The 11,745-nt window shown below is 44.0% G+C and overlaps 1 protein-coding gene across 3 annotated transcripts in view; it reads left to right on the forward strand.

Annotated features, from left to right (window-relative positions):
* LOC148351396 (zinc finger MYM-type protein 4-like) overlaps nt 1–11,745 on the forward strand; it is a 79,136-nt gene that overhangs the window by 20,783 nt on the left and 46,608 nt on the right. For all 3 annotated transcript variants that reach the window (XM_088354770.1, XM_088354772.1, XM_088354771.1), the window contains exons 3-12: nt 2,526–2,578; nt 2,842–2,991; nt 3,494–3,557; nt 3,640–3,860; nt 3,972–4,096; nt 9,672–9,906; nt 9,998–10,210; nt 10,293–10,443; nt 10,515–10,630; nt 11,364–11,708. In XM_088354770.1, coding sequence (XP_088210896.1) covers nt 2,526–2,578; nt 2,842–2,991; nt 3,494–3,557; nt 3,640–3,860; nt 3,972–4,096; nt 9,672–9,906; nt 9,998–10,210; nt 10,293–10,443; nt 10,515–10,630; nt 11,364–11,708 — 1,673 coding nt within the window. The remainder of the gene's footprint in view (nt 1–2,525; nt 2,579–2,841; nt 2,992–3,493; nt 3,558–3,639; nt 3,861–3,971; nt 4,097–9,671; nt 9,907–9,997; nt 10,211–10,292; nt 10,444–10,514; nt 10,631–11,363; nt 11,709–11,745) is intronic.

Consider the following 11,745-nt stretch of genomic DNA (forward strand, 5'->3'; position numbering starts at 1 on the left):
GCACCAATCAAATCTTTAAAAAATCTGTCAGGAGTCATAATCTTCAGTCCTTAAGGAAACCTATGACAGTTAAAACATAATGGATTGGTTCCCAGCAGGACCAGTGTTGGTGATCCTTGCTCTATCCTGTTAAGGACTTATTAAATACTTTGGTCTAGTAGAAATTGTTATTGCCTTTTCAAAGTTTTATATGTGTTTTCCCCTCATCATATAACGTATTTTATACAGGGAGTGCAGAATTATTAGGCAAGTTGTATTTTTGAGGATTAATTTTATTATTGAACAACAACCATGTTCTTAATGAACCCAAAAGTCTCATTAATATCAAAGCTGAATATTTTGGAAGTTGGAGTGGGGCTTTTTTAGTTTTAGCTATTTTAGGAGGATATCTGTGTGTGCAGGTGACTATTACTGTGCATAATTATTAGGCAACTTAACAAAAAACAAATGTATACCCATTTCAATTATTTATTTTCATCAGGGAAACCAATATAACAGCTCAGCATTCACAAATATACATTTCTGACATTCAAAAACAAAACAAAAACAAATCAGTGACCAATATAGCCACCTTTCTTTGCAAGGACACTCAAAAGCCTGCCATCCATGGATTCTGTCAGTGCTTTGATCTGTTCACGATCAACATTGCGTGCAGCAGCAACCACAGCCTCCCAGACACTGTTCAGAGAGGTGTACTGTTTTCCCTCCTTGTAAATCTCACATTTGATGAGGGACCACAGGTTCTCTATGGGGTTCAGATCAGGTGAACAAGGAGGCCATGTCATTAGTTTTTCTTCTTTTAGACCCTTTCTTGCCAGCCACGCTGTGGAGTACTTGGATGCGTGTGATGGAGCGTTGTCCTGCATGAAAATCATGTTTTTCTTGAAGGATGCGGACTTCTTCCTGTACCACTGCTTGAAGAAGGTGTCTTCCAGAAACTGGCAGTAGGACTGGGAGTTGAGCTTGAGTCCATCCTCAACCCGAAAAGGCCCCACAAGCTCATCTTTGATGATACCAGCCCATACCAGTACCCCACCTCCACCTTGCTGGCGTCTGAGGCAGACTGGAGCTCTCTGCCCTTTACCGATCCAGCCACGGGCCCATCCATCTGGCCCATCAAGACTCACTCTCATTTCATCAGTCCATAAAACCTTAGAAAAATCCGTCTTGAGATTTTTCTTGGCCCAGTCTTGACGTTTCAGCTTGTGTGTCTTGTTCAGTGGTGGTCGTTTTTCAGCCTTTCTTACCTTGGCCATGTCTCTGAGTATTGCACACCTTGTGCTTTTGGGCACTACAGTGATGTTGCAGCTCTGAAATATGGCAAAACTGGTGGCAAGTGGCATCTTGGCAGTTGTACGCTTGACTTTTCTCAGTTCACGGGCAGTTATTTTGCCCCTTGGTTTTTCTACACGCTTCTTGCGACCCTGTTGACTATTTTGAATGTAACGCTTGATTGTTCGATGATCACGCTTCAGAAGCTTGGCAATTTTAAGAGTGCTGCATCCCTCTGCAAGATATCTCACTATTTTTGACTTTTCAGAGCCTGTCAAGTCCCTCTTATGACCCATTTTGCCAAAGGAAAGGAAGTTGCCTAATAATTATGCACACCTGATATAGGGTGTTGATGTCATTAGACCACACCCCTTCTCATTACAGAGATGCACATCGCCTGATATGCTTAATTGGTAGTAGGCTTTCGAGCCTATACAGCTTGGAGTAAGACAACATGCATAAAGAGGATGATGTGGTCAAAATACTCATTTGCCTAATAATTCTGCACTCCCTGTAGTGTTTAACACACTTTTTTGTTATATAAAAAGAACTCAACGATTGGGTTTGTGTTGTAAATGAGGTTACTGTAGTATAGTACGGTATTAGTGCAATAAGTGAACAGTCAGAAAAAAAATCACTGACCACAATTGCAAAACGTTGAGTACAATGGGAAACAAGGCCAGGTCACAGCGGTGAGAGGGCCGAATCCACGTTATACATGAGTGTGCCTTGTACAAGAACTAATACGGTTTTCAATGGCAGACTAAATGATTTTATTTACTAATAGTTTTTATTGGAACATGATCGTATTTTAAAATATTTATGGGATATGTCTTTGGAACCTTTTACAAAAGTTTGGGATAACGACCATTAACGATTACAGGAGAAAATGGAGACCAGTTTAGGAGAAATATTGAAAAAAGAATTTCAAAAAACACAATTGGCTATATAACTGTTTCCTTGAATACTGTTACATTGTTTTCACAGTGTTGTATAACTTCTAACAACTATAAAAAAATCAGTAATCAATAATGTACGTTTTGCGATGGTTTAAAAAATATCACTTGATTTTGGTTTGAAGTTTGTCTGTCAGCGATTGAGCCATTGTCTGATAAACATCCTTGTCAAGTGACTAAAATTCATGTTCGTATGTCGCACAACACACTTTTTGAGTTGGTTGATCAAGGGTGAAAAGTCACACAAGGATGTTCTTGTAACTTTAAAAATGCAAATAATTTGAATCCTATCCTCAGATGCAGGAATCATGAGCCGCATTGAGCAAACAGAAGGCAGTTCTCAAGCAGAGGTGGGTAATGTTGAATTGATAGAAATCTATTTTTGTTTATTATCATCATAACGTAGGAATGGTAATTCTACTGTTCTATGGGCTTATATGTTAGAAATTTGTGATCACAAATTTGTTAGTACCCAAGTCTCCTTCTTTGGAGGATCTGCTGATAATAATGCTGAACCTGATACTTAAGCTACAAATCAAATGTTTTCTATTTACGAAATTGTGTTTACATTGATACACACGTTTAAACTTTCATTGTGGTTTTTGTATGTCAGCGTTCCGAACCTCCTCCCAGTCTCAACAGCAACCCTCCGAGTTCTCCCAATATCACCATTAAAGATGAGCCGGTTGATGAGGGATACGATGCTGCTATTTTGCCTTCAAGCAACACCAAGCAGATCAAAGAAGAACTAGATCATCAAGAGGTGAGTCTGGTCCTTGCGCATCATTAAATGCCAGGTCCACTTAGTTCCATTATGTCCCTAGAATTTTTGTTAATTTGCATATGAATAATGGTGCTGTTATTATATGTAATGGGGTAATTATAATAATTTGCCTCATTAACTTTGAAACTCATCAGCGTATTTTGGGCAGATGTGACATAGCGTCGTTGTCAGGTAGTCACTTACACCAATTTGTTTTGTATTGAGTGAGATGCAAGATTGCTTGACAAAGACTGCCATTCTGTAATCAAAACCTCTCTTTCCTTCATAGTCAAGGTCTTAAAGGATTAATGTAATTTCAAATTTGTCACATATTGACAAATTTTTTGGAGAATGCGGTCAAATCTAGAAAATTGCCATTAAAGAATGATTATAAGCAGTCTTTTATAAGGTTCAATGACAAGTGGCCGGATACATTTGTAACGCATCGGTACCCATTTACTTCTAACAAATTACACCTTTGAATTATGCTTTTGTTTTCCAGGAAGAGCTCAGAATTAGCTCTGTTTACTCTGTTGGCGGTGCAAACACACTTGTGCCCCCCGTGGGTGAGTAAATGCATTTCACCCGTTTAACCTCATAAACAGTACGTAAAGTAGGTAATTAAATCCCCCTTGCACTTTTTTCCAGCTCCAGCTCTAATAGCTCCAGCCCCTCAAGTGACAGCACCTCCTCCCCAACAAACAACCATTTTCATCCCGGGTCGAGGTGCTGTGCTCCAAGCTATGACTCCCATTTCACTCAGACCACCAGCTCAAATTCAGACTTCACTTCCCTCCTTGTCTGCATTACCCCTTCGGCCCCCTGTGCCAACCATTCCCGGTAGTGTTCGCTGCAGTGGCTGCTTTAAGGTACTTTACAATCCTAGCTATTGCTGCTCATATAAGTAAAAGGCAAAATATAGAAAAGCAACTTCTAAGAACGTGTTTTTATTTATTTTATTTATTTTTTAATTGTTTTAGGTTCTGCTGAAAGGCCAAACAGCATTCCAAAGAAAAGGTTCAACACAGCTCTTCTGCTCCACTATTTGTTTGACAGGACATTTGCCCACAACAAACAAAAAACATTTATGTTCTCTATGCAACAGGTACATCATGTTGATGACCATATTTTATTTTGTAATAACCGCATCGTTGTCTCATCTCATCTCATCTCATTAGCTTCACTGCTTATCCTCAGTAGGGTCGGGGGGTGCTGGAGCCCATCCCAGCAATCATCGGGCAGTGGGCAGGGGACACCCTGAACTGGTTGCCAGCCAATCGCAGGGCACACAGGGACATACAACTTGCTCGCTTATTCACTCCTAGGGACAATTTGAACCGCACAATCCACCTGAAATGCATGTCTTTGGAATGTGGGAGGAAACCGGAATGCCCGGAGGAAAACCCACGCAAGCACGGGGGGAACATACAAACTCCGCACAGGAAGTCCGGTTGCTGGAATTGAACCCACACAGGAGGTTCCCAAGACCTCAGAACTGTGCCGCACACGCGCTAACCTTGCTTGGGGTTGTCCATCGATACGATGATGACCATCTTCTTTTAATTGTGAGTCTGCTGATGTTTGAAGAGTCCGATCCTGGATCCACAGATGCGGTTACAGACAGAGCATGTGAAGGGGGTGCTGGGGGGAGCAGGGGTGGCCTGGCGAGCATGTCTCTTTGCACGCTTTGCTGCACGGTGTTGCATGCGCTGTTCCTCCATGTAATCCACTCCATGTGAGCAGTGGGAGCGCCAGAGGTCTCTGCAGGAAGCAAGTTCCTCCAGTGAGGAGGGGTTTATCCGACATCTCTTCAGGATGTTCTTCATTTGGTCTTTGAACCGCTTCTTCTGCCCACCAGCACTGCGTTGGCCTAGATGTAACTGACCATAGAGGATACGGCGTGGCAGTCTGTGGCTGGGCATTCGAACAACATGCCCCAGCCACCTAAGTTGGCGTTGGGCCATAATGGATTCCATGCTGCAGCTGCCTGCCCTCTCCAACACCTATGTGTGCGGCACTCTGTCCCTCCATGTGATGCCAAGGATCTTCTGAAGACATCTTACATGGAAGGTCTCGAGGCTCTTCAGATGGCGGCTGTAGATAGTCCATGCCTCACATCCATACAGTAATGTCGTGATGCATACAGCTCTGTAGACCAGCATTTTGGTGTGGAGTCTAAGGTTGTTGTTTTGAAAGACCCTTATCCTTAGTCGACCAAAAGATGCTGATGCTTGCTTGAGACGGCTCTGGATCTCATCATCCAATGAGCAGGTGTCAGACACTATGCTCCCCAGATATTTGAAGGTGGGCACCATGAGCAGGTGTTGCCCTGCTGCTGTGAGGGTTATTGGGTTTGGTAAGAGGTCAGCACTGGACTGACAAAGTACCTCTGTCTCCTGGGTGTTGATCGTCAGTCCCATTCTGGTGTATGCAGTTACAGCTGCCGAGAGAATGTTTTGCAGTGCCTCCGGTGTATGGGCAACCAGGGCACAGTCATCAGCATACTGTAGCTCAATGATGGTCTCTGAAGTCAGTTTGGTAGTTGCCCGTAGCCTCCTGATGTTAAACAGGTTACCATCAGCCCTGAAGTTGATGGTAACTCCAGCCTGCTCCTCCATCCTTCTACGTAGCAGTGTTGTAACACAGACGAGGAAGATGTTGAAGAGAACTGGAGCCAGCACACAGCCTTGCCTCACTCCAGTTTCGACGCCAAAGGGCTCTGAGCTGTGTCTTCCAACTACCACTCTGGCCGTCATCCCTGAATGGAACTGTGCAAGAATGGTGAGAAACTTGGGTGGACACCCAAATCTCTTCAGGACTTGCCACAGTAGGTCCCTGTTCACTGTGTCAAATGCCTTTGAAAGATCGACAAAGGCGATGAACAAGTCCTTGTGCTGCTCCCGGCATTTCTCTTGGAGCTGACGTGTCACAAAGATCATGTCGACTGTTCCCCTGTCCTTTCGAAAACCACACTGTGACTCTGGGATGACGCGTTCCGATATTTTGGAGATGAGTCTGCGGAGCATGACCTTGGCAAGGACCTTTCCAGCAGTGGCCAATAAAGAGATACCCCTACTGTTGGAGCAGATGGATTTATCTCCTTTATTCTTAAAGATGGTCACAATGTTCGCATCTTTCCACAGTTGCGGGACACACTCTCGTCTCCACACCTCTGAAATATATTGAAACAGTGTCCGTGTACAGAGGTAGCCTCCTACCTTGAGAAGTTCAGCTGGGATGTTGTCAGGTCCAGGGGATTTATTGTTTTTCAGGGTTTTGACTGCATGCAGGATTTCATTGAAAGTTGGCGGGAGGTCGAGGTCTGGCAATGTAGGATGTTCAGGGAGCTCTGAAAGGACAGTTGGGTCCACTGGGGTGGGCTGGTTGAGCAGGGTGTTGAAATGCTCAGCCCACCGCTCCACTATCATAGCCTGATCCTTGATTAGAGATGTTCCATCAGCAGATCTAACAGGTGCCAGTGAGCAGTGTCTGGGGCCATAGATGGTTTTTACTGCGTCATAGAAACTGTGCATATCGCTTCTATCAACGTGAGACTGGATTTCATTGGCTTTTGAGATCCACCACTCATTTTGCAGTTTTCTGAGATTTCTCTGGGCCTCGGAACGAAGGGCTTGCCATAGCTTTTTATGGAATTGAGATTGTGGGTTGTTCAGGGTGGCTCTGTGTGCCTTGTGCATTCTGTCCAGGAGGGTTGAGATCGCTCCGGCATTCTGGTCAAACCAGTCCTGGTGTTTTTTAGTTTTAAAACCAACGGTTTGGGCTGCAGTGTCAAAGAGGGTGGTAGATATATAGGTCCACTTCTCATCCATCCCAGCCTCTGACATGACCAGCTGCTCAATGTTTGCCAGCCTCTCAGCCAGAGAGCAACGGAAGTTGTCAAGGGTGTCGCTACTGGAGAGTTTGGCACAGTTGAGTGTCTTCCTCTTTGAACCACCCTGACGTGCTAGGGGCCGGACATGCATTCTGACCTTTGTCAGAATCATGCGGTGGTCGGTCCAACAGTCTGCCCCACGCATAGCTCTTGTAATGAGCACGTCCTTCAGGTCAGCCCTCCTCACGATCGCGTAGTCGATCAGATGCCAGTGTTTGGACCTGGGATGCATCCAGGATGCCTTATATCTGTTCTTTTGTTGGAAGATGGTGTTTGTGATGGTAAGGTTATGTTCCGCGCACAGACTAAGAAGTCTCATGCCATTGGAATTAACTTTTCCAATGCCATGGGCACCAATCACACCATCCCAGTTTTGCAAGTTCTTTCCGACTCTTGCATTGAAATCACCAAGCAGCATGATTTTGTCATTCCTCGGGATGTGACTGAGGATGTCATCGAGTGCCTGGTAGAAGCGATCCTTTTCTTCATCATTCGATGGCAGTGTTGGTGCATAGGCACTAACTAATGTGACATGTCTGCATTTTGCAAGTGGGATGCGAAGAGTCATTAGTCTTTCACTGACACCCAATGGTGACTCTGTGAGCTTCAGCAGTAGGGTGTTCTTAATTGCAAAACCAACTCCGTGAAGATGGTGTCCGCCCATGGGGTATCCCTTCCAAAAGAATGTATAACCCTCCCCCTCTTCATTGAGTGAGCCTTCCTCAAGGAGTCTGGTCTCGCTGAGCGCTGCCACATCCACATTATATCGCTTCAGCTCGTTGGCAATGAGTGCTGTTCTGCGCTGTGGTCTGTCCAGACTGGTATCCAGGAGTGTCCTTATGTTCCATGCTGCAATTCTAAATGCTATTGTTTTTCGACCGCATAGTGGAATGTCCCGACAGGCGCGGTTTCCTGTCCGGGTACTGTGCTGAGTGGGCAATCTTTAGGCCACCTTTTCTAGGCCTTTCCCCAATTGGGGTGAGCAGTGCGGCCACTGAATAGTGCTGCTCAGACGCACAGGGGTCTGCCGGAAACAGCTGCCACTCAATCCCAGCTGCTAACGACCCTTGCCCTGTGCCGCTGACGTGCAGAGGTCCAGCTAAGAGCTTCCAGCTCATTCAAACCTGCTCCCGTCACTGGTTACTCCATCGCCGCCAGACTTTTGTGGTCGGGGACTCAGGTAAAAGAAGATACCTGCGCAATGATGGTTTTTAAAGTGGCGTAAGGGGTGCGCTTTCCCCAACGCCACTATCTTGATTGTAGAGAAGATGGTTCCAGTGGCAAGGGAGACCCTAGACGACCGGCATCTTCCCACAACTGCAGGCGGCTGCCGGGATCCAGGTCTGTGGGAAACCGCCTCAAAGCGTGCCGCCACCAGCTTTTGGGATCACTCTTAGTCTGGACTCTACCCTTCGACCTGTTCGGCTTGGGTAACCCTGCCAGGAGTACGAGACTCCCGCCGACATAGCTCTAGGGGTCATTGAGACGCACAAAGTGCCCCACCACGATAAGGTGGTGATTCCTCGGGATGTGACTGAGGATGTCATCGAGTGCCTGGTAGAAGCGATCCTTCTCTTCATCATTCGATGGCAGTGTTGGTGCATAGGCACTAACTAATGTGACATGTCTGCATTTTGCAAGTGGGATGCGAAGAGTCATTAGTCTTTCACTGACACGCGCTAACCACTGCGCCGCCGTGCACATCTTTCTAAGTATGTCTAGGCTTTTCCAAAAGTGGCCATTTGGAGACTCCAATAAGACTAGTGACTGATGTCATCATACACACACTTTGCAGGCATTTTAGATCAAGTCACTCGTAATAACCCTTGGACGCATAAGTGGGATTAAAAATATTCTTCAAAATCTTTAAATAAGAAAAGAAAAATTACTGTCATATTTTAAGTATTCCTCATAAAACATATGCATGACATAATGCCATTCGTATTTTTAATTTTCCCCCTACTAATTATTGACCCCATCCATGAAAGAGCGTATTAGTAGGTCATGCATCCAGGGGTTAAGTCCCCAACGAAAAAAACAAAACTAGCACAGAAAATGCACTTTCCCTTTTAAAATTGAAAATCGTATCAAAACTATTGCAGTTTTCTGGTCTGAAAAATTGCAATTAGGATTTCTCCCAAAATCAGGCAGCCCTAATGAACTTTAATATAAATATACATTTTTTTGATTCAGCATTTTATATATCTTGAGCGTTAAGTTTATACTTAACAGGAGCTGAGAAAATTGCCTGCTATCTTGCTGCTATGGGACCCAAAAACGTCAAAAGGGCTGGGCAAAAAATGAGAAGTATAATGGTACGTTTTGGACACTTTGAGTCTTTTGAGTTTTTATTCTTCATTGTGCTTTTAGCACTCATTTTCAGTTGCACTGCACAATACAGTGACATCTAGTGGCCAAATAATACATACCGTCCCTTTATGGTGTAATAACGTCTGCGCCAAGAGACAAATCTATTATCCAGTGATCTATAAATATAGGAATATTAAATGAGACATTACAACCACCGAATACATTCACTTTCCTATTTGTTTAATGAAGTTTCAACCTAATTTCGTATATATATTCAACACTGTACGGTCACTAAAACCAAGTCAAACAAATATTAAATTTCCTTTTATACACAATGTTTTCAAGCCTTGCCACTGTATTCCGTTTATCAATGGGAGTGCAGGGGAGTAATTTACTGCTTGAGTTGTTGCCCCATTTTCCCTTGCTTGTTAACTGAACCTCAAACACAACTGTTTTCTTGCTTTTTGTCCTTTTACAGAGAGATTATTCGGGCTCGGGACATGATAACAATCCCAGCTGATGACAAAACCTACTTGCACTTCTGTGGTCAGCACTGTTTGTCCATATTTAGACAAAAGACAAAGAAAACTGAAAAGCCCCCTGAAAAAACAATAGAAAAACTGCCAGAGAAGAAGATTGATAAGCCACAGGAAAAGTCCATTGAGCGCCCCGAAGAAACTGTTACTTGTAGTGTGTGCAGAGTCACCAACCGGGTAATGCTAAATGTCATTCATCCCCCCTATTTAAATATTGTTATGCTTCATAATCTTTTGGGGGGGATTTTGTCCTGATTGTCTCCATCAGGTTGAGCATGAGGTCAGCCACCAAGGTCGTGTTCACAAACTTTGCAGTGATGCATGTTTTGTAACATGGCGCAAGATGCGACAGTTAACCATGAACTGCTGTGAAGGCTGTGGATTGTACTGTAATACAACTTTAGACTCTTATCATACTCTAACAATTGAGAAATTGAAGCTCAACTTTTGTGGTCCCACCTGCATTGGTGTTTACAAACAGGTAAGCTTTTTGCAATATAAATCATTGTGCACAAATTATTTTAATGCAAAGGGTTTTATTTCAACTTTGCCTATCCAAACAGTCCTGTCGAAAGGTAATAGATTGTCCTAGATGTCAAAAGTCTGCAGTAGTGTCGACCACAATCATGGAGCGAGATGTTAAGGGACAAGTTCAACTTTATTGCTCACCTGTTTGTGTGCAAATGAGCCGCCCTCAGCAACACACGCTGACCGGTAAGATGGCACACAATACTAAGGAGCTATGTAATTAACATTAATTTGAAACATTTTTGTTTATGCCACAGGGGCTTCATTCCCATGCTGTCTGTGCAAGACTGTAGCTATTCCACAGTACCACCTGGCTATGGTGGATGGCACCATAAGGAACTTTTGCTCCTACGAATGTGTTTCTACTTTCAGAGTAAGGGCAGCATTTAACTCCAGCACTTAAGGTGGTATTTTTACATACGAGGATTCCATTACAATTGATTTGATTTGACAGTAATTCCATAACAATATCTATAGTTGGGCTGCCACCGACGAATCAATTATCGATTGCATGGGTGATGCCCTCCACCTACTGGAGAACTGACTTCTCCACCAACTCGTCCGGTTTACACTTTCGCATTAGTGGTGTGAAATCAAGTCAGGATGGGAGCCATTCTTTCTTTCCTCTTTCAAACTTCTAATGCAGTGTTTTTCAACTGGTGGGTCATGACCCACTTTTGAGTTGTAGACACATTTTCAGTGGGTCACAGGCCTTTGCCTCGGGAAAATAATGCTACGACAAAAAAAATAATGTTCAATTCCACTTCTTAACAGTGGATGGCGATAACCACTGACCAACTTGCGTGCCGAGGTGTCTTAACTTGTTTGGGTGTTTGGGCAATTGGGTAGGCCATGGTCCAAAAATTTTTGTGTAGGTTTTTTTTTTTTGCTATTTATTTCCCTTTTATTTTCTTTGTTATTGTACGTGTGTGTCTTGCTGTCGGTCACCCCTCTTGAGGGATATGACCAAGGTAGATAGATAGATAGTTTGATAACTTTATGTGTAATCTTATTGCACAGTCACCTCAAAATATTTTGATTCTGTAATTTGTTGTTAAATGCACAAGAATTATTTACTAATCTCTTAACTTTTGCTATCTTAATAGAAACAGGGACATAATGGGTCAGAGCTGATCAATGGAAATTCTCCTCCAAGGGATGCTCCGCGACTCGGGCCCTCCTCTAGAGCCAGCTCAGTCCCTCCCATTCCTCAGGACTTACCTTCTTCTGCCCCCTATCCCAGCCACCCAGGGAGTAACAGCTCAGTGCCCCCTTTGGTACCTCCAGCTCTTGGCTTGACATCAACTTCCGCACCAGGACAAAGCCACCCCCGAACACCTGTAGCTCAAACTCTGAAACCAGCAGAGAGTGGACCCAAGGAAAGCCCCAAAGTGACCTGTCATCAGTGTACTAAACAGTTCATTACCAAGCCACTGCTTTTTGGCCACAAAGTAAGACATTCACTAGCAACAACATCTTCATTTTGAA

Source organism: Urocampus carinirostris, chromosome 15 (genome assembly GCF_059441175.1).
Source record: "Urocampus carinirostris isolate Australia breed hairy pipefish chromosome 15, RoL_Ucar_1.0, whole genome shotgun sequence".
Lineage (NCBI taxonomy): Eukaryota > Metazoa > Chordata > Actinopteri > Syngnathiformes > Syngnathidae > Urocampus > Urocampus carinirostris.